A 24,243-nucleotide genomic window follows, 5' to 3' on the forward strand; every position below is an offset into this window, starting at 1 on the left:
TGATGAAAGATATTTGAGAGGGGAGAAATACCGCCTGCTTATGGAAGAATGTAGTAATTCCAATTCCAAAGAAGGTTGGTGCTGAAAGGCGCGTTACAAAACTATCATTTTAATAAGTCATTCTTATAAATATTGCCAATTATTTACAGAAGAATAAGAAAATCTGGTAGAAGTCGACCTTGGGGAACGACAATTTGGATTCCGGAGAAATGGAGGAACACGCGAGGCAACACTCTCCTTTAAGACTTACGTATTGTAATATTTGTTGAAAGTCGATCACAAGTAACAGCTAATACAGTGACATTTACACCATGTGACATCGTAAAGGCCATTTCAATAACTGTCTTTCTCTACAGCAGAAACGCTATCAGTCATGTAATAACCCTATAATCTTCCACTTACACTGACTCTTACTGCCATAAGAACCGAAGTCTCCTTACACTCATTTCCCTCTAATACTGGTGAGGCAAGCACACATCAAAAATGAACATAACCCACTAATTCATTTCCATACTATTCAATACACTTAATTAACATTTCGTCGAACATTAATACACAAAACACGTCATGGGTTTATTCTCCTGCTTTTATACTTTCAAACCTTTCTCCTGCAATTCCCTGCAAACCTTCGATACTACTGTACCATTTGCGTAATGTACCTTCATGTTGGCCGGCCGGCCGGAGTGAGCGAGCGGTTCTAGGCGCTTCAGTCTGGAACCGCGCGACCGCTACGGTCGCAGGTTCGAATCCTGCCTCGGGCATGGTTGTGTGTGATGTCCGTATGTTAGCTAGGTTTAAGTAGTTCTAAGTTCTAGGGGACTGATGACCTTAGATGTTAAGTCCCATAGTGCTCAGAGTCATTTGAACCTTCATGTTGCAGTCATAAATGCACTGAAAACATACCTGTAAGCAGCTAGAGAACGAAAGCTGTTAATTTATCAGAATACTGTTGTTATCTGTTTCTGCTTCGATCTAATCATATCACTATAAGTACGGTTAATGAGCGATTATTTTATCATTCACTAAGTTTTTCACTTTGAGTACTTGTAGAATATTTTTTAACCGGCCTATCTTATGCGTCTCTCTAGTGAACTTATTTTTCACTGCCGTTAACTTATTTTTATGTGCACCATTTGGTCTACTTTCGTTTCCACAATTTTGTACTTTATTTTCCTCAACTGGCTTTGTCTTGATTGACGTAATAATTGTGATGCTGAATATAATTTTGACCACGCATTTCATTCTCACTTGTTTTGAACAGTCTCAGCTTGACTTCTCGGATAACGTGGTTTCTTCGTAACCTGGAAAAAAATACATGTAGGTCACCATATATACTGAGTTAGGTTGTTTAGACATATAATACGTGATTAACTGGATGCTGACTGCAGACTGAAGAGCACGCGGATGTGTCCCCACTCTAATCAAATACGTCACAAGTAGAACCTATACGTTTTCTGACAAGAGTAATTCAAGCCCTGCTCAGCGCACCTTTAAGATCAAGTGTGGCATAGTGCAAAAAAGAGTTTGTATTTTCACTAAATGCGTTACCAATATGCAGAATTCGGAAATTAGTTACCAGAAGACGCACATTAACTGAATCAATGTACAGTGCACTACACTGCTATACGGGAAACTGATTCTAAAGTTGTACTCTTTTTTATATGAGGTGGAAATGTAAATATTATGGGTTAAGCAAACTCCCTTTAGTCGACGCCCATTCGGATGATTTTCTTCGTAGCAACTTTCTTCAAAATGAGCTGAGCACACCAAATGATTTCTTGTAGGTCTAAATTATAGGGCTGGTGCTCGAGTTCAATGCTGGGATAACTTTATCGATTCCGGGATTGTAGAAATCACGTGGTTTTGAGGCGAAGAACTCGTCGACCCATGTTCGGCACGCGTTTTTATCCGGAAAGGAAGTTGTCCAATAGAGAGCGGAAAAGGTGAAAATATCAGGGCGCAAGATCAGATGAATAAGGTGGGTCGGAATGACTTCTCAACCCAACTCCTGTACAGTGTTTTTTATCTGTCTAGCAGAATGCAGGCGGGCGTTATCGTGGAATAGCATCACGTCACAATGTCTTCCTGGTCGTTGTTCTTGGATTGCGACTGCAAGACGTCTCAATTGTTGACAATAAACGTCAGCGCTGACCGTTATACATTGGAGAAGCAATTCGTAGTACGCCACACCGTCGCTCTTCCACCTGATGCATAACATTATCTTTCGTGGAAGCGCACAGGTCTCTGCACGGGGAACTGCTGTTTTTTTTGGGCTCAACCATTCCTTTTGTTTTCTTATGTTAGCATAAAGACACCATTTCAAGTGACCAGTATCAGATATGCATATATTGCCACCCGTTTTAGTGATTTTGGCGTGGAGCATGCGGCACCCATACACCCTATTTATGAACCCTCCCCATTGCATTCAAATGTCGCATGACGGTGGAAGGATCACAGTTTATCGCATTTGCCGTTGCCGTTTCCGAGTGCAGTGACGTGCACCATTCCGGATTGAAGCGTTTAAACGATCTCCATCAAATCCCGAAGGTCTTTCTGAATGTGGGGACCAATAATGTCAGAACGATCCACCTTAAAACGAAAAAACGTTTATCTTGCCTTGCCCTGTTCAATGGCATTATCCCCACACAAGGTGGAAATGCTTCTGCTTGCCTCTGCTGCTGTCTCTCCTGTACTGAACTCGGAAGAATATCTCGGAAATGTTACGATTTCTCCTCTTGGCATTCCATTTTCTTGCGTTCACACCTCCACTCACTGCCTCCAAATAACAAAACGACACTATGTGAATTACAAATAAAAAAGACAATCGATAAATAAACCCATAGCAATCTGAATACGAACATGCAAAACAAAAACGCTTCGTACTTATGCACCAACCTAATATCTCTGAGTCACAGCTATCCACTTCTTATTAAGTGAATAATTAGTTGCAACCTAAACGAACAAGAGTATACTTGTAGAGTCAGCTGAGTAACGTTAGACACACACATCTGACAGCTTTACAAGCATGCAGGATCAAAAGAATAGTGTCACAAGAATACGCGAATACTCTTAGCCTCCACAAAGATCAAGTTTGTGTTTGCAATATATGAAGTTTAGGCGAAGAGGATCTGCTCGTTTAGGTCAGATTTGACTTTGAGACGCAAAAAATGCGGAGGAGGAAACATATCATGTGGGATGACTTCATAATAAAACGGAGCACGTATCTCACATTAACTTACTCTAATTACTTCAGGATAAAAAAAAGAAACATGAGTGCATCTCTTACTACTCCCAAAATATTCGATTAAAAAGCAGGGTATAGTGACAGAAACTGTAATATCGCACGAAACACTGACCACGATGTCTTGCGAGCTGACGGAACAAATGGTAACACGCGCCGGATTAATAAATATCATATATCGCTGCTCGTTCTTGTAGCTGGAACTGAGAGAATTTATATTTTTAAATAATGACATGCCTGTTCCTGACACCATCAACTGTTTAGTGCATTTTTCAAAGTAAACTTTTCCTGCAATTTACGATTCATTTGCTTCACAGTGCTCGTGGGGCCGCTACGAAGATTTCCGCAAAACTGAAGATTCCTTGAATAAGTCTGGATGTTGTCAGCACAGATGTCAAGCATGCCCACTTCGGTATGCTTGCACAAGCTTGCGTGACTGAATATCGATCAAGCCTCCAGCCTCCTCGAACAGACCTACTGCTTGCACAAAATTACATCAAAGCCTCTGGTGACGATCAAACACGTCAAATTTTCAGTTTCTTATCCAGTGATCAGGCAAGAAAATGCGTGATCGTCCTAACGAAGTCTGTCAAATTTAATCACACGTTTGAAGCAGTCGTCACACTATCGCGAAGCATTTGTGCTGTGCGTAGAATACAGATCACCTTACCTTTCTTACGTCTTCCTGCGTAATATGTAGCTCGGATATCAATAATTTCATGTGGCTCAATGGCCTGGTGCAAGTCTTTCAATTGGACACCATCTGGCGACTTGGTGTGCCTAAACTCTCTCAGTTATCGAACCAGGGCCGGCCGGAGTGGGTGTGCAGTTCTAGGCGCTACAGTCTGGAGCCGAGCGACCGCTACGGTCGCAGGTTCGAATCCTGCCTCGGGCATGGATGTGTGTGATGTTCTTAGGTTAGTTAGGTTAAATTAGTTCTAAGTTCTAGGCGACTGATGACCTCAGAAGTTCAGTCGCATAGTGCTCAGAGCCATTTGAACCATTTTTTTTATCGAACCAGGGAATGGGAAACTGCAGCTGAACGTGGAATCCGAGCCACATGTCGTTTCTGCGACTCATCACATCGTTGACTGATGAGGGCTAGAGTAAAACGCAGACTGAAAGATCGTGGTCCGACCGGGATTCGAGTCCCACGACCTTTCTGTTCCCAGGCAACGCCTTAAACAACCAGGCTCGACATGTGGCTCAAGAGAAGGAACGCCTCTGCCGTTTATTATTATTATTATCACTCTTTCGATCGTAGTCTGCGCGATGATACAGTCGAAAAACTCTTGCTCGCTATATATGCGCAGCGAAACACCAAAGACAACGTCCGCCATCATATCAAATCAGTATGCTTGTGCAAAGTGCTTCAGCATGCATGCTTGTCAAGCTTGCAGTTGCATGTGATTTCTGAGGAAATATAATGCAAATATAATGCTATGAAGTACGAAATATACAGGAATAGCTGATCTGCCAACTGCAAGCAAGACACGAAGGAATCATGTTTACACAGATTCGCCCCTGTGCAACACGCGAACGCTACACTAGTCCCAGCGAGCTGTCTAGTTGGATTTATATTTAGCAGGTCTACGAGCGTGGAACGCGCCACGACGCAGAGCCGGCAGATGCGGCAACGTGGCGGTGGCGGCGCAGTCGGTGGCCGGCCGCGTCCGTCGGCTGGAAAGCGACGCCTGGGAGCGGCGCTGCGCGGCGGCAGGAAAACCACGGCCCGGCCGGCTGTGGCCACGGCCGCGCCAAAAGGAAGAAGGCGACGCTGCGGCGGCGGCGGCGGCACGGCAGCGTGATGGCGTCGCCGGCCGCGGGCGAGGCGAAGCGAGGGGAGCACGTGACGCAAGCCGGCGTTGCGTAGCGTGGCGCGCCGCGGCTGCCAGAGCCGGCCAGTGTGCGACGCATTGCCGACCATGGCGGCCGCCTCAGCCACGTCCACGCCGGCCGGCGCGGCCGCGCACCAGCCGCCCTTCACCGAGGAGCAGCTCATCGCGCAGGTGTACCAGCACAACATCCTCTACGACAAGACGTCGTTCCACTACAAGGACCCGCGGATGCGCATGGAGGCGTGGGAGGAGATCGGGCGCGCTCTCAAAGTGCCAGGTGAGCAGCCAGGGCGCCGGCGAGTGGGCGCGCATCGCAGCCGCCACCGCCGCCGCAGTCACGCGGCCCTAGCCGGCCGGCCGCCCAAGGCCAGCGCCGGCTGCTAGCAAGCCTCCGCCTTTGTTTCAGCTCCCTTTAAATCGCTCGCTCTCCGCGCACACGTGTCCTCTCGCTAGTGCAAACCACTTTTTGTAATTCGCATGCCTCGATCTCAACTGTACGCTTCATCAGAGGGTATGATTACGCCGCCTCCACGAGTGACAGTCACGTGCTAAAACACTCTACTGCCACTTCATCTGCGTACATACTCTGCAAATCACTGAAGTGCGTGGCAGAGGGCACCTAAAATCGCACAACGCGTTGTCTTCCGTTCAACTCGCTTATGGAACGAGGGAACACAGACTCCTTAGTGCTTCGTGCGTGCTGTAATTAGCCTAAGCTTGCCTTCACGGTTCCTACAGGGCTGAAGAATAACGCTACATTCTTCACGTAAGATTGATTCTTGAAACTCGAAGTAAGGTTCGGGACAATTGGCATCTGTCTTCATGTATGCGCCAATTCAGTTTCTTCAGCATTTCTGTGACCATTCGGTCACCAATTTCTGAATAACTTAACCCGCAACTCGCGTGTGTCTCAGACTGCGCGAAAATTTTCAAGCTCGCCCTCCAAGGTCAGTTCTAGCAGAATGCTGCTATACTCCCCCTACTTTCCTTATATTGCAAACCCTATAATGTCTTCTTGTTCGTTGCGGCATTATCCCCTTCTTTGTTTGTTGTTGACACTTGTAGCGGACCCCCTCGTGAATTACGTACCTGCTTCTTTCAGTATCGTATAAAATGTAACCTTAGGAACGTGTCAATTTAAACGTTACAGGGACATCGCTGTTTCTCCAATAAAGTACTTAAAGTGTTTGTTGAAATCAAATGTAATCTGAGAGGTGGTAAATGAAAATGTGATTCCTGCAATGAATGTCCATTTTGTGGACTTTCTTTTTGTACCTACAAGAGTTCAATCTTATGAAGACATTTAAACCCTTGCACGTACTTTTGTGTGTACATTTACTTGCTACTCAGATACTACAATGTTTCAAATGTGAAATTAAGTTCTCCAACAATTAGTTTTGTGTGTGTTGTTAAAAAAGGAAGCATGAAAGTATGTGATAAGATTGCAGGCATAACCAATATTTAGTGCAATAAAATCAGAAATGACTATTTAAAAGCGCATAAATAATTGTAAAATGACTGTCATATAACTTAAAAATTTCAGATGATTTTAAACATGGGGGTGCTAGAGATCGCACCTCGTAGTATGCGTTAACAAGTCACCTCGTGAGTTAAGAGGCCCCCTGTAATTCCCACACACATGAGCAATATTCTGAGGTGGCACGCACACGTGGTATGTGAACACACTCCTTCGTAGACCGACTCCCAGTACCCTACCAATTGTAACCATTCTTCTTCGTGGATGAACTGCATTTTCCGCGTATCCTGCCAATGCACTGAGGTCTCCTTTACCAACAACCATTACGAATCATATCCTTAAGAAATTGTTGGGCAAATATTTGTAGGAGTTGACTGATCCCTGTTGAAACTCACTGATGCAGTGCTGTGTCAACCTTTCAACACTTCGTGAAACCCACAATTTCGAATTTCTGAGCATTTAAAACAAGTTATGAGCATTTAAAACAAGGTATCAATGTTTGCACCGCTTTTAAATCAGTATCTGACTGGATATTTAAGTAGCATTTTTCTGATGGTACGTAATAATGGGCTAGATTTCGGCGTCATATGCGTGTAGCCTTACCGTCCAGCTTGGTGGATTAATGTGATGGTGGATGTGGTGTCAGGTCTTCAGTATAGCCTGAAGTTTGGGTTAGGTTGGGAAGTGACGGTTTGTTGACAGTAGGAAGGAAATAACGGTTGTTGTGATGCCGGACTAATCAGTGGCACAATCTAAGATCAAACTTTTCGCAAATAACTAAAACCACATGATGAATTCAGAAATGTGCCTTGCACGCTGCACAACAGACAAATCTCCGACGTGCGTTATTTTGTCAAACAATGACACTGTTAGATAGCTGTGGGTGTTGACAGTGTACAGCGGCCAGCTGCGACAATTTGATTTTTGGTGTTGTTTGAAGAAGCACCGTCACAGGGTTCGAATTTATATCGTAATCAACAGACGACTTAGATGCTTTTATCTACACCAACGTTAATGTGTCCTGATAGAAGCATGAAAGCCGTCTGAAGATGAATATGAATTCGGAACCAGTAACGGTGTTTCTGCAATAAGGCAAACGATGTTTCTCCAATAAAGCAAGCGAAAACCAAATATGCCTGCTGTACACTCAACGTCTTCAGAATATGTTGGTAACATACGTCGTATATAAATCTACTTAACTCGTATTCTGGACGCAGTAACCTGTGCACTGTTGTATTGTTTAATGTGAAAATATCACAGTGCTTAATCAGCACTTTGCGCTTTGGTGTATGGTTAACTGTCAAGCTTACCACGGGGATACATCTTTCCTGTACCAATAACTAACCCGTGAAGTTCATATAAATACTGACGTCCCGCGATCTGAAAGCTTTTTGGTGTCTAAGATTGAATCTTATGAGTCTTAAATGTCGTGTTATGCGAGCCCGTTCTCTCTAAGCTGTTTGTGAACGTTGAAGTGCAAGAAAGGACATCTGCATGCTAGATTTGCTGCACTGAGAATAAGCATTATGACGGTGTTGTTGTCGTCAGACTAGTTCGATGCTGCCCTCCGCGCTAGTCTATTTTGTGCGTACACCTCTTCATGCCTGCATAACGCCATTTCAACCTTTGTCTCCCTCTACAACTTTTACCCGCCAAACTTACTTCCTCAGGATCAACTTGTGCCACTTCTTTCCCCCAATCCGATTCAGAACTTCATTAAATGTATCCATATCTAATCTTCAGCATTACTCTTAGCGGCATATTTCAAGAGCTGTTTTAACATTACGATTATTACTTAGTAAGAAGTCTTTGTCATTCTTAACTGTCCTTGGATAACATTAAAAGATCAGAAGCTCAGAGTGTGGAAGATGTCATTTTCAAAGGAACCACCTTGGAGTCCCCTTAAATGATTTAGGCATACCTTGATCCTTCTAATTATTGTGGTTAACAAACCCTCTTAATTTAGGCATACATTGATCCTTCTAATTATTGTGGTTAACAAATCCTCTTAATGTCAACAAATCTATTCCGATTTCTGAACCAGAGCTGAAGTCTTAGGGGTTTGATGGCCATAATGTCAATACGTTATGTTTTCCTTTAGTTAACAAGTAGGAAACGTACCATGTAACTTAACAATACTGGAAACAATGCCATAGGCATTCCAAGATCGCAACATATTTAGCACCACTGCTTCAATTATCACAAAGATTTCCACCTACTTCCCAGTGGCTAATAGTCTCAACATGTCAGGTACGATTTCACAAGAAAGCTGCAGATCTCCACATATAACAGCTGTCCTCTCAACACGTAATCCCGGCTCTGAAAACATATAATCGCACAGTAAACCAATATTACCACGTAACTGAGGAATTTGTGACATACCTATCTAAGATTATCTGTTGGTCAACTTTTGCTACTCAGTTTATTCAAGTGATCTCCATTTAAGTTGCTTTTTTATATCCTAGAAGCAAATTATTTCAACACAAGGAAGAGACTTCTCCATATTTTTCATAATATTTAAGGGCCACGTACGAGGTTTTGATTGTCGATTTCATATTCCAGTGCCATTTATGCGCAAATGGACATGGAACCGAAAACCTTCGTTATGGGCAACAAAAGTTTGTGAGGCATACGCCAAAGTGTGTATTTTTGTAAATACTACGCTTGTCCCGCCCATTAGGGCAAAACTGGGTTCCTCTGAAAGGGCAAGGTCGTTTTCGTTTCCGAATCAGAGTTGATTTCGTGTAATTTTGCGCGTCCCCAGAATTTTTTCAGACGTAGGGGTGGCAGAATTTTTTTAGACGTAGGGGTGGCGGTGTAAGACACTTAATATTGCCCTTGGAGATAGAAATGAGCTGGGCAGTTTCGTGACGTGTCATGCCACAACTAAGTTTCATAGGTAACACGAAAAACATATTATACACCTCCTGAGAATGGATGGATACACACTCAATATATTATACATAGAGTTTATAATTTATTTATTTACTCGTTCGGCATTTTGAAATGAATAGAAACACTGTACTCCATATTCCAGCAGGGAGGTTTGTCAGTGCCTCTTCTTGTCACCGCCCCTCCTCTCCCCCTTTGGGGATGCCTATGGACAGATATTATCTCTGTGTGTCACCACTGAGATTGCAATGACTCAGCCGGCCAGAGTGGCCGAGCGGTTCTAGGCGCTTCAGTCTGGAACCGCGCGACCGCTACGGTAGGTTCGAATCCTGCCTCGGGTGGATGTGTGTGATGTCCTTAGGTTAGTTAGGTTTAAGTAGTTCTAAGCTCTAGGGGACTGATGACCTAAGATGTTAAGTCCCATAGCGCTCAGAGCCATTTTTTGCAATGACTCATCAGCTCTAGGCGCACAGATGGAGTTTCAAAAGAAGCATTTCTTACAACCAAATTACAATTTACTGTTGCCAGACAGTATTCGTGCGTCGCAAAGTACAATGCAAACTTCTAAACAGGTTCTTCCTACGCAATTATAGGTTCTTTAAACTTGGCATGTAACCTTCAACGAGAGGGACGCCCTCTGCCGGTTTGCGGCGCACGCTATTAGCGTTAACGCCTCGCGTGGAGTGGCTGCAGTTTACATAATCATTGCTGTCGTTTTCCGAAACTGAAGACATGCGTGATATTAAGTTGTACTCATGGCAACATCTCTCCTATCACAGGCAAGGAAATGGGTGTTACGAAAAGAAATTGCATGTAGATACAACAATGGTACATTTTTTTCACGGGAGCAGTTAAATCATATAGCTCACTGTCGAAACCGTCAAAGATTGGAGCGCACCACTTTTGTGTTGCTCCCTTTCTATGGAGGTAAAGAAGTCGATAGCGATTTAACAGACTACATAGCACGATATTACTCGAACACTGCCTCCTGTCTGTCAATATATTTTCTTTGTTCAGCTCGAAAGCTATTTGTGAAATCATGAATTAAATGCTTGAGGTCGGTATATTAGTCTGGTCTCACGTAACTTCCGTCATTCTACAACAATGATGGTATTACGTTGTCCATTCCCCGTGATTATTTACACATTAAGTTGTCGTTCTTTGCAACAGGGCGGGAGTACTTTTTATACCAACAATCTAGTTCCGTGTATGCGCTCTTGCTCTATTAATAAACAGGAAGGATGAATCGTGTCTCAACTGTTTCCTATTAGGCTTAACTGGCCTACGATACGAACAGTATTCGCAGAGGCTGCGTAGGCAAGATGTTTTTGGATATGTGGATGGGCAATGCGTCGCATTATGGTGGATGTGACACACTTAAAACAAAAATATATCAGGATTTGTTGTTCTTCCAACAACGTATTTTAAAACTTTTAGCCATTATGGTTGGAGATCACTGTGACTGTGATGAATAAAGGTTTCTTGGAATTAATGCAACCAGTCGCATTTCCTTTGCTTCTTTAATTTTTATAATGGTATTAACGGTTTCGAACCGGCTATCGATTCAGCATTTGATGATAAATGTTAATAAATATGTACCATCTGATGATGAATCGCTAAGCGGTTCTAAAAACAAAAGACGACTGGTTGCAGTAATTTCAAGAAACCTCTAACGTATTTTAACTCGACTTATCGTAAACCATTAGCCCAGTCCATTGGAAATGCAGCTAACATTTTATAACTGCGATCTGAAACTGACTGGATTATATGCACCACACAAGACCACAACAATTATGGCGCGCTCAAAGGAATTTAAAAAATCATTGTTACCGCCCTCCATACATGACTGTAACGGAAGGAAGATCTAATGAATGGTACAACGGGAAATACTCTGTGCAATGCACTTCGCTGTGGCTTGGAGGGATTAGATATAAATCGTAAGCAATGTATGATGTGATAGAGAAATGTCTGAATAATAGAATCCAGTACTTCATCCAGAGCGCATTCAGGATCTGAGATGGAGGGCGGGGAACTAATAATAGCTTCGTGGAACGGGGCCGTGTCCCGCTATTCCGAAAATCCGCCTACTCCCAACTGAGTTCAGAAGATATACTGTTTTTTTTTAACTTAAAAACAAGAGAAATTCAAGACACTCGAAACAAAACGTACATTTAATATTATACAAAGAAGTTGAATAGAGGTATGCATAGAGCCTAAGCTTGATGCAAACTCCTGAAACCATACTGGAATGCAAGCTGGTTACAGTACATACAATACATGTCGTCGGCTCAATTTATACAGTCCCGTAGAATCATTTTAAACACTGCTAAACACAAAAATAACCAATTTACACACACTTATAAATAAAGACAGTTTTTTTTTCTTTTTTTTTTTCGGAGAGCACGGAATCGACTTGAGGATGCAATGTCCCGCCATCGCCGCATTTGGTGTTGATGGAGTCGACATAGTGTTAAAACGAGGTGAAGAGCATCTGCCGCGTCTGTGTGAAGTATGAGTTCAGTTCGAGTCGATTTGCGCTGATGAGCCCTACACCATTGCTACGATGGCTTCGTCTCCGTACTCTTGGTGGCCATTGTCGTCACAACAGTCCACCCTCCTCAACACTACTGTCTCTTCACAGACAGGGATTTTCTTGACTAGTGAAAGTAGTTCAGTCTTTCACTGGTGTAAAAGTTGTTTCAACAAATTCCAATGGAAGCCTGAGATTTTTCCAAGATTGTAATGGCCTTCAGTGGTGTTATATCCAATGCTTCAGCCAACCGGTAAATCACATTATTTATGGTAATTTTCTTTGCAGGATTGCAATTTCATTAAGGTGCGAAGCAGGATTTTTTTGTATTTTTGTTTAATGGCCTGCAACGTACCTTAGTCCATACGCTGTCCAGTGGCAGAAAAATTGCTTTGATATCTCCCCAAACAAGTTTCGTCTGAGAGGTACGGAGCATTGTATATAGACAGCGGAGCACGATTAGGTAATCCATTTTCTTTACTGAACGCGGTCACTTTCGGGATAAATTGGTGCTCGAACCATTCCTTGAACAAGTCATGCCCCATCCAAGCATTATTTCGCTTCTTATAATTCACAGGAAGTGAGTTGATGTCAATGTTTTTGAACAATCGTGGTTTCGCCGATTTGCCTACTACCATCAGCGAAAGTTCGACATTGTTTGTCCATTTTAAATCCGGAGACAGATTTATTTTCTTGCGAAGCAGTACTTTTGATACGCAAGACCTTAAAGTATCAGCCTATTCCGAATTCCCGGTTAAACCGAACAGTGTTCAGTCCCAACTAGTTCGGAATAGAGGGACTATACTGTATATATAAACGATTTATAAGACTGAATCTGCAGCAAATTTGAATTCTCGTAGGCGATCTTGTCTAGAACATTGATAGTAACATCGCTGAATGGATGCTGTGATGCTCCCTTCAAATGTGGATGAATACCATATAAATCCCACAAGTAAGAGAAAGAAATCTTAGTCTGATAACAAAATCAGTGGTTAACTGCAGACTCTGTCACGTCGTTGAATGTGTTGGTAATGCATGCTAAGAAGTGATATGAAACTGGGCAAGCTCGTAAAACCAGTAGGCCTACTACTGAAAGCGAATGGAAAATCATGGAGGATTATGAGAAAAGTGCGGTGCGTCTATGAAGAAAACTACACACGAGATGCTAGTCCAAATTCTAGAGAAGTGCTACACCGTTTTGAGCCCTAATAAAGCAAGCATGACAACAGACATCGAACAAATTTCGATACACAGCCCTAGGATAGAAACGCACCACAGTCCATACGAAAGAGTTACACGTATGCTCAGGGAGCCTTTGGAAATCTTCGCCAGAAAGGCGTGACCTAACTCATAAAACCAGTATCTGAAGAAGGGTGGAAGCAACATATGTACAGCATCCGTTGTGTATTGCGACTATAATGTCTAATCGAAGCACATCGACTGTCATTTCTCTCTCGTTCACAACGCAATTCGAAGAGGACAGAAAAATCGTTAATGAAGGTACAGAGTACCCTTCGCTATTGACTGTACAGACTACTGTGGCTTGCAGAGTATATGTAGACAGAATGGGCTATGTGGGTGGGGGTGGGGTGGTTTGGGGAAGGAGACCAGACAGCGAGGTCAGCGGTCTCATCGGATTAGGGAATGACGGGGAAGGAAGTCGGCTGTGCCCTTTAAAAGGAACCATCCCGGCATTTACGTGGAGCGATTTAGGGAAATCACGGAAAACCTAAATCAGGATGGCCGGACGCGGGATTGAACCGTCGTCCTCCCGAATGCGAGTCCAGTGTCTAACCACTGCGCCACCTCGCTCGGTGAGAATGGGCTATGTGGCAGATGATGTACGCATAACGTTCAGCTTAATGGATTCATCACAATACCTATATCTAATTGTCATATTTTTGGTTCATTAAGCTGATAAAAAATCTTTGGCGGTATTTAATGGCAACATTGAGGAGATGTTAGAGGAGTTACTTATTTAGTAACGTGGTTAACAACCCCCAACGTGCGTGGACGCGATTTCATGACGCCAGCAACAGACTGTACCATTCCCATAAACTCCCCACAGACTAATAAACAATTTTCTGATATCACGAGGATTCTAAATGTTCCGTATGTGACCCCGATGCCTAATCAGCATTTCGTGACGATATAAGCACACTGTCCAAGTTCCCCCGGTCCTTGTTAATGGAGAGACCCTCGTGAACCTCATACTGTAGTAAGAAAGTTAACGATCGACCGTCTTCGGACAGAAGTCGTCTGCCATGTTTCTTTGCGAGTGGTTAATGGAGGAGGGACGCTGCATTGCATTGCGTCCGAATGAGAGAAGCGGTTAAGACAGCCGTTCATGAGAAGCGGGTAAAGCCGGGTTCAAGTCACAGCTCGGCACAAATTTTTAACTCACCAAGATTTAGCCACCCATCCTTTCCCCATCTTCTATTTCATATCAATCGGTATTAAACTGAAAATTGCAAAATAATGAAAGATGTCGTCTCGTATCACTCGTAAATCGGATTTATAAAAAGTCAGCGGAAAGCTCGTCGCATCGAAAGGAATCCAAAAAGCCTTAGCACTCCAGTGCCGAGCGAATACTAGAGCTACAACAACGTCGAAGAGGAAACGAAAAAACGGCGCAAATCGATTACGTACAGGGCGTACAGCGGCCAGCGAGGACACAAACAAGTAACTTACCTATTCTGTAACCATTATACTACTGTGTAACCACTGTATTAAAGAAGTTGATAATTAATTGCATTGTAATACAAATACTTATAAGTTTATACTGGGGTTTCCACGAAGAACTGTGCACGCAAAATGTTTTGTGCTTTTGCGTCTTCTTAATTTTATTGCTTGTAGAGTTTCCGTACCACACTGCGAAGGTTGAGGACTTGATAATTTTCGCATTAATATCAAAATGCAAAAATTACTTATAGAGCCCGCATGTGTACAGACTTTTTTTTTTAACATTTGTACACACTTTTCCCTGCTGTTTGTTTCCAACAGTTGGAAAATTTACCATACGATCTTTGTGAAGAGCGAAAACTTTGCTTTGCTCGTTAATAAACTCTACTATAACTTCTAGCTGATAACCGTTGATTCTATGCTCAGTCTTCTTTAAGACAGCCGGTGCCTCGTAATCTCACCACCACAGTTCAATATGGATGTCAGTGACGATTAAGGTATTTGATATTCCGCCTAGTGTCAACATAAGCATGATTTGAAGGCGCCGTTCCGTGCAATGTCAGCTACAACGTGGAACGGACTTTGTAACGTGCGAACGGTACCTATCAAAGTGACTCCGCAGTGTCCTCTACCCAGCAGCCGATGAAGGGGAGGGGGCGGGACCAGCATCACCCCTTCAGCAGTAACGGACCACGTGGTCGTGTATTGGCATCACGCACATCCCGCGCCATGACTAATACACTCACCCCCGGGTAGGCTGTTGCCAAATACTGCTACACACTAGGACATCCACGTTGTAGTTCACTGGCTCCGAAACACGTTAGCTTTGACTGGCAATTAGTGTCCGATTTCGCCCACCTTTTTTCACACGAGCCGTCTAACCACGCAAGTAATTAAAGGACATGAGTAGACTTGGCCACTGTTTCTATGTTTCGATACAGTGTACCGATACGTGGAACTGTTTCAGTGTTTCGGAACGGCTGTGGTTAACTGTTTCGAAACAGTGGTGTTTCATTCCGCCCCTGTCTCGGGTAACCGGACCAAATTCGATCTCGAGCCAGACACAGAAACTGTATCGTTGTTTCAAAATAAGGCTGTTTCAGTCCACCTCTGCTTGGAACCGACTAATTGTATCGAAACAGTGATGTTTCATTCCGCGCTGTGTCGGACGAGATTCTGGCTCGGCATAGGTACTGAAACACAACATACCACTTCGTGAAACACTTTCAAGAGTGTAGAAATCTTTTTGACAAGCAATAGCATGAAGCTTAAGATATCCGAAAATAAAGCCTCGTTTCTATCTGACTGTCCTATTCTGAAATGGCGTAACATCTGCTTTATAAACACTAACCAAACAATAACACAACGCATACTATTCACATTCAAAATAATAAATATGTGAAAATCATTTACTTTTTTTTTACAACATACGTTTCTCTGGTCATGTACAGTAATCATATTAAGAAACGCAAGTAGGCCTACAACATTTTGAATAAAAAAGCGTAAAGTGACAGTTATTAGACTTATACTTAAATTTGATGTAGGTGTAATTGCAAGCAATCTGTTTGACGTATCACTGATAGTGTAATGGTGAACGGGAAGGGCTGGGAAGCATAGTGAATTTCTAGTAACGGTTCGAAACACCTTAAAAGACAACATTTTTTCTGTTATATTTCGTTATTTATTTGAATTATTTGGCATTATTTGTGAGTCTATAGTCACGGTGCCTATTATCCACAATGATTCCCTCTGTGTGCATGGAAATTAGCAAGATGGGTATATTACCCATACTCACGGAATGTGGGAATCCCAGTAGCATATCCGTTGTTTCTACAGTTTGCTCCCACCTCCAGTTCCGTTAGTGGTGGTTCTTCTGTCTTCAGCTATGGCTGTCCTCAGCCAATTGAAAAGTATGATAGTCACACGACACGAAAGCAGCGCATTTGCTTCAGGAGATACGAAACTGCCAAGGCGCCTAAAGTGATAGTTTCATACTTCCTGCGATATGATTAGCGCTCTCGCACCTCATTTATGTTTATATGGACATACTTATACAGTAGACATTCAAGATGATAAAATGTGTAGGTTTATTAGATTACAAAACACAAACTGTTTCACTGTTTCGAGACATCGTATCGAAACATTACATTGTACTGTTTCATTTCTTTCGAAACAGTTACGTGTTTGTTTGCCCATCTCTAGACATGAGAAAAAAGATTTATTGTTTCACGCCCACGACCTGTCGACTGCGAATATCGAACTTGTGGTGGGACTGATTGAGATGTCGAGCAGTAATACTGAACACATCAAAAACTTTCGAGCTATATCGCGATGCCTGGAAATAATATGCCATCCGCGGGCAGTATTGACAACATCCTTGCCAGTCTCTCGTGTGTTACGGTCATCTTTGTGTTCGCTTTTTTTTATTATGTGTTCAAAGCAAGACGAAAAAGCATTCTTATCAGAGTGCATCTACATTTATAAATCATTTCTGGCATTGAGAGATGTTAGGGCCAACAACAGTGTGCGAAAACAGAAATCTTAAGAGTGAGAGTTTTCTTGTCGACAAGACACAGCGAACGGTATCCTACAACTCTGAAGGAAGATTTTTTTAAAATAATTAATGCCAAGTTATGAATAATAGTGTACACATAGTATACACATGGATATTTATGGGAGTATTTACATTAACTACCCATATATAATCTTTCAATGCATATATTATTGCATGGAGCAGGTCGGATTGGCCGAGCGGTTCTAGGCGCTTCAGTCTGGAACTGCGCGACCGCTACGGTCGCAGGTTCGAATCCTGCCTAGGGCATGGATGTTGTGATGTCCTTGGGTTGGTTAGGTTTAAGTAGTTCTAGGGGACTGATAACCTCAGATGTTAAGTCCCATAGTGCTCAGAGCCATTTTTATTATTGCATGACACGTCTCTGTTCTACACTTGTACATTTAAAGGCTTCGAAAGGATTGCCATTAGCAAGGTATCGTAGTGTAACAGATACACTCTGAGTCGGTAGAATTGCGTCTCTCACTGCAGACAACTCAGACAACTGGGTAAAACCATTTCTAACAATGTATCAAATGTTGGGCATCAACACTTACGTTCAACATCAAATCTCTCAACACGTTTTCGTCACTGAATCTTCGATGCTTCTTATACAATTTTTCACCCACCTTATCTGCTTGCCACAAAGTAGAGCAATTATTACAACAGCGTTGTGATCATCCAACTATCCGAACGAGATTAAATATTGCTAATTTTTCTGCTAGGTCAAGGAAGAACTTCAGTAATATTACACACTAAATGAAGATCAGGGGAGGGGGGGGGGGGGGGGCACTTAGGGAAAAGACATGTATGATGGATCGGACAAAGATGAGAGGAAATCTGCGGGCGTCCCCCTTAAAAGAAAAGTCGATCGCCGAAGGGAAGCGGCGGAAAACAAATTTCGATGGCCGGACAGGGATTAATTCCGCAGCCCTCTCAAATGCTAGTCCAGTAGCTGGCTACTTGCGCGACATCTACAGTATACCGCGCGGTGTTACTCCGTAAACCGTAAATTGGTCATCGTCGACCATGTAATACAATGTCTAACGGCTTTCGGTGAAGTATCTGTTAATTTGCGTCTACTGTTGCTGCAGTGCCTACAGGATATCTACCGCTGGAATGTTTTTGTCGCAAGCACCTATCAGTCAGCTTACATGATCAATAACCGATTGCTGTCGTGCTGGACCGCCTGCAGCGTAATTATGCATTCGGCGATTCACGCTGCTTTACATGTAGTCAATTTTAAATCATGCAAGCTTGTGTAAGCATGTTTGAGCGCGTGTGCCTACAATGTGCAGGTTTGTACAAGCAAACGTCAGTTCTGAGGCAAGCTTCATAGGGTCACTGTGTGCAACAACATCTGGCAAATGATGCGCAAATTGCTGGAAACGTTTAATTAATTACACGAAAGATAGCCTTGACGATGAAACAGACTCTGTCACAAACAACCAGTTATTAAAGGCTCCTAGAACCAACTGCAGGAGAGGAGAAAAATTAATCTGGCTGAGAAAGAGTTGAAGTTTTACGCCAGCACTCGTGTATTACAGATGTGAATAGAATAGTATCTGAAGTCTTCATAGCCCCCTCACACGACAAATGGTAACATTGTTTCAGTCTTTAATGTATGACAATATCATACTTTCTACTCGAAGATGTGGGGAGTAATAAGGGGTTCAAATACGTTCCCCTACAGACGCATTTCACAGGCCAATCTTTACCTCAAGAACCATGTTTCTTCTTTTTTATTCCGCGTCACGGTTGCAAGCCGGTCAAAATTAACATTTACTCATCGTGCGAACTCTACATATTCGAAGCACGAGCTGACGTTTGTATGCAAGCATGCTTGAGCTATGTGCCTGCTTGCAAAAAAGCTTGATAAAGCAGTATGCGTCCCCCTTGACGCCGTTTTAATAGCAACTCACTTGTCTCAATCGACTAGTCGTAAGTCAAATCTCACTTGTCTCAATCGATTACTCGTAAGTCTACTGCAGCGCCCCTGGCTTTTTATTCCTGCAATCTCTCTTCTGTCACAAGTGGCAGTTCCGTTTACACAACACCGCCAAAAGTGTGCGTGTTGTTTATGCATAATGTAGGCTTCTTCTTCATCCAGGTACTAAAAAACATAAGCATCTTTTACCTTTCTGATGTTCTGTCACTCTTGTGGATGAACTACTAGTAGGAAAAATAACAGGTCATCGAGTAACCTTCGCAATATGTCACAAAAACAAAGTAAACATCAGAATAAAGATTAAGAAGGCACAAAAGCCATTATTGTGACAGGAGTGAGTTCCAATACAATAGGGTAATTCCCTATGTTACCAAACGAAGTCACAGTTGCCTGTTTCCGCTCATGCGCAGTCTGCAGCACAATCAAGAATTCAGATCTCCACAATCGGCACAGTCAGCTAATCACTTACGTCACTGAAATCCATTCGCGAAGCAGTTGGCGGCTGATTTACGCACACGACGCGCACCTAAAACGTGTAGTCTATTTTGGCGAGAAAGTCGGGGTATATGTGCAGTACAAGGCACTACACAGGAACGACGGGTCCCAGCGATCCTTCACATACGATATCGCTCCAGTCGGTCAGTCGCATCGAGCCCGCCACACACGAGGGATTTGCCAAGCAATCTCCACCAGCGTTGCTAACGCCGCTATGTCTAGATTCAGCTATGGAAAATTAACTATGTTATGGAGCAATGGTAATTAATCTCCGTAGCTCTACGAGTACTTAAAAACGGGGGAGGGGAGGGGGAGACTATTGTAGTTAGTGAAGCTTGTTTTGAAACTCTTTTCTTGGGAACTGTAAGTTACTTCTCAGAATACATAAATCTTTTCACTAAAGCCAAGAGGGTTGTTTAGATGTTTCGCGTGCTAATACAATTCTTTTTTCGGTTATTACTCCTCCGTTCCTTTCTTATACATCACGCCTGTAGCTAAACTGCGAGTATTTTCTTAATTTATTTTGTTAGCTCGATGTGTGTATACGACTGTAAATAGCAGCACTGCTGATTACACCATTTTCTTGCTATAAATTATATGGAGGAGGGTAGGATTGTATGAAAATGGAACTGAAAATATCTGTATAATATATTTGTCCTGAACATTTACTGTCCACGTAATATTACCGTACGTCATTCTGTTTTTTAAAGTTAAAAACTTTAATAATGCGTGTAATTGTTGTATCAATAAACCGGAATCACGAAATGGGAGCCCAGTATATTGTGACTATTGCTGTGAACACCCCAACAAATCTACTTCTACGACAGAACCTTCAAAATGCTTATCAATGCAAAATTGTAGGTATATTTCGTATTACTTCTCAATATAAATGGCAACTTGGCCTCTACTTCACCTCAAGAGTCGGTCGTGGTCCCTGAATAACTTAGAATTCTAACGCAAAGTTCTAACAAGGTGAGCAAGGCGAAACGAAACAAAACAATACTACCAAAAGACGATTAATAACTAGACAAACGGGTCGTAACCAGACTGCCGAACATCGCACGTGATTCATCAGATTGCAAGGGATTTCCACGCGATTAACGATCCGCACCACACACATGCGATCTATAAGGAAGTGATAAGTCATGGGATAGCGATATGCACGTATATTCGTACAGATGGCGGCAGTAACGCATACATAAGATTTAAAAGGACAGTGCATTGACGGAGCTCCCATTCATACTCATGAGCTCCATGTGAAAAGATTTCCGATGTGCTATGGTCGGACGACGGGAATCAATGGGCTTTGTACGAGGAATGGTAGTTGGAGCTAGACGCATGGGACAATCCATTTCGAAAAATCGAGAGAATTCATGATTTCGAAAGCCACAGTGTCAAGATTGTGCCGAGAATACCAAATTTCATCACGGACAACGCAGTAGCCGACGGCGCTAGAGTTGTCAGTGGTAACAGACAAGTAAAACTGCGTGAAATAACCGCAGAAATCAATGTGGGGCGTTCGACGAAGGTATCTCTTTGGACAGTGCACCGAAATTTCGAGTTAATGGCCTACAACAACAGACCACCGACGCGAGTGTCTCTACTAGCAGGACATCATCTGCAGCGCCTCTCCGGGGCTCGTGACCATAAAAAAAAAAAAAAAAAAAAAATGGTTCAAATGGCTCTGAGCACTATGGGACTTAATATCTGAGGTCATTAGTCCCCTAGAACTTAGAACTACTTAAACCTAGCTAACCTAAGGACATCATACACATCCATGCCCAAGGCAGGATTCGAACCTGGGACCGTAGCGGTCACGCAGTTCCAGACTGAAGCGCCTAGAACCGCTCGGCCACAAAGGCCGGCGTGACCATATCGGGATGAGACCCACGTTTAGTTGGTAAGAGCTGATGGCATGTGGCCCTGAAGCAATAGACCCAAGTTGTCAACAAGGCACTATGTAAGCTGGTGGTGGTTCCATAACGGTTTTGCTGTATTTACTAGGATGACTATGCGCCATGTGACCGGGACATAATTGTGCGCGATTGGTTTGAAGAACATTCTTGACAATTATAGCCAATGATCTGGCCATCCAGGTTGCCAGACATGGGACATAATCCAGAGGTCAGTTCGTGCACAGAATCCAGCACCGGCAACACTTTCGCAATTATAGATAGCTATAGAGGCAAGTCGCTTCTGTTAGGGGTCATTTGCGGAATCCGCGTTGCCGTTGTTAACGATTCGCGCGTGGAAATGATAGGGAGTCGGATGAGGGACACCGGACTCTTTACCAGTTCGTAATTTCCTGTGGCAAATGAAGTTAGCTGGTATTTTGTTTCACTAGCAACAATTTAATCTTGGATCGCGAACATACCACAATCTCGTAAATAGGGACATACTCGAGGGGGAAAAAAGGGGGACAAATATTTGTGCCTACAAATATTATAAGACTGAACCATTCTGAGATCGAATTTCCAACAGCAGCATGCAACGGGAGAACCGCGGACACGGTACTTAAGCCAACGCTTTAAAGAGTGAACAAAAAAAGTCAGAGCGGTTCCCTAGCGGCGTAAACATCGCGCGGAAACTGCAACGTGCCGCTCTGGAAATGTCTCGTCACATTGCGAAGTGAAAATGTGGTGGCTGTGCGCCAAGCGACGCGCGCCGGCAGCCTGAGCGTGATGTTTCGCAGCGATTACACTGCCTGCGGCAGGTGTTGCAGTGCGCCCTCTTCGTTCCTGGGCTCACATGGCAGTCAGATTGGGCCCGGCAGTGCGGGGTCTGGCCAGGTATACCTGTGCCTGGGCGACTTGCCGCGCTGGTCAGCGTTGCCAAGGCTAACCGCTGCGCCGGCGGACAATTACCCGCTGACACGCCACCTCGCAGCTGCCTTCGCAAGCAACACACCGGCCAGCTCCGCCTTACAACCTCTCTCTTCCATTGGGTGGACCTCGCGCTGGGCGTCATTTCGTCAACGGAGCACAGATTAGGACAGGTTGCAGTTATGGTCGCTGCACTTCGATGAACAGAATCAACACAGTGGGTTATTATTTGTTTATTTGCCACGTCTTCACTCCATGCCCTTAAATATTTTACGTAGTTTGCTGTACTGAGTCAAGAACATGTCATCACTGGAAAGAAACTGCAACTACAGCATTCGTGTTATTATTATTTCAAATGACTCCGCGATTAGACTCTAAAAACAGCTGCAAACAACGCAGCCTCCTGATCGGAACGAAGTCTTTCGACGCAAAAGCAGGAGGATGAGATTGGTGTTTAAAAGTCCCGTCGACAACGAGGTCATTTAGAGACGGAGAAAAACGATCCGATTAGGGAAGTTCGATCGGCCATGCTCTTTCAAGGGAGCCATCCTGCCATTTGCCATAAGCCATTTAGGGAAATCACGGAAAATCTAAATATTGATAGCCGGATGCACGTTTGAACCGCAGTCCTCCAGAAAGCGAGTCCAGTGTGCTAACCTCTACGCTCCCTCGCTCGGTCCGACGTAAAAGTAACTTCGGGCGTGTCCCAGGGATTGTCATAGGACCATTACTTTTCTTTCTTACGAGTCGTCAGGCGCAATTTCCCCTGATGTGCAGATATCTGCAATTTCGCGTTTGCAATTTGTACCTGCGGTCAGCCCAAACAAACACCTCTCATCACGTCTTCCACGCGACGTCCAGTGTCGACAGAAAGTGTTTATTTCCCATTACAAACAGAATGGTTTTGAAAGCTGGATTCTGTGTGTCCATTTGAAAGAGTGGCACCAAAATTAGTCTAGTGCAATATTTATTTCGACGATATGTATTAACAGGGATAGTAAAACACGATTAATAGCCAGTACTCAAGCAGCAATTAAGTAGCGCTGCTGCATGGCGGTAGAAGCCAGCGCCCGCCAGAACGGTGCTGTCGCTCCTGAAGTGGTGGTGGTTCTGCGTGTTTTACTGTCCCTGTTAATACATAATGATAAAAGAAATATCGCGTTAGACAAATCTGGGATCGCTCTGTCGAAATGGTACGTAAAATTCCGTTTTAAAAACCATTTTCTTTGTAACGGGAAACAAATCTACTCTTGAATGAAATATTCACTCTGCAGCGGAGTGTGCGCTGATTTTGAAACTTCCTGGCAGATTAAAACTGTATGCCGGACCGAGACTCGAACTCGGGACCTTTGCCTCGAACTCGGGACCTTTGCCTTTCGCGGGCAAGTGCTCTACAAACTGAGCTACCCAAGCACGACTCAAGGTAGGAGACAAGGTACTGGCGGAAGTAAAGCTGTGAGGACGGGTCGTGAGTCGTGCTCGGGTAGCTCAGTTTGTAGAGCACTTGCCCGCGAAAGGCAAAGGTCCCGAGTTCGAGGCAAAGGTCCCGAGTTCGAGTCTCGGTCCGGCACACAGTTTTAATCTGCCAGGAAGTTTCAGAATCTACTCTTTCCGTCGTTACTGGACATCGCATGAAAGACGTGATGAGCAATATATGGACTGACTCCAGCAACACACTGCAAAAGTGAAACAGCAGATATCTTCCGGAACACCAGAGATAAACCGCCACACGACTCTCAGGAGAGACATCCGGTATATATTAATAAA

General features: G+C 43.6%; 2 protein-coding genes across 2 annotated transcripts in view; one reads left to right on the forward strand and one right to left on the reverse strand.

Moving 5' to 3' along the window:
• LOC124787687 (DENN domain-containing protein 5B) overlaps positions 1-24,243 on the reverse strand; it is a 475,881-nt gene that overhangs the window by 175,442 nt on the left and 276,196 nt on the right. The gene's annotated exons all lie outside the window — the stretch shown is intronic.
• Positions 5,135-24,243, forward strand: part of LOC124787688 — a 47,528-nt gene continuing 28,419 nt past the window's right edge. The window contains exon 1 of the mRNA XM_047254515.1: positions 5,135-5,356. Coding sequence (XP_047110471.1) covers positions 5,167-5,356 — 190 coding nt within the window. The 5' untranslated portion in view covers positions 5,135-5,166. The remainder of the gene's footprint in view (positions 5,357-24,243) is intronic.

Source organism: Schistocerca piceifrons, chromosome 3, assembly GCF_021461385.2.
Source record: "Schistocerca piceifrons isolate TAMUIC-IGC-003096 chromosome 3, iqSchPice1.1, whole genome shotgun sequence".
Classification (NCBI taxonomy): Eukaryota; Metazoa; Arthropoda; class Insecta; order Orthoptera; family Acrididae; genus Schistocerca; species Schistocerca piceifrons.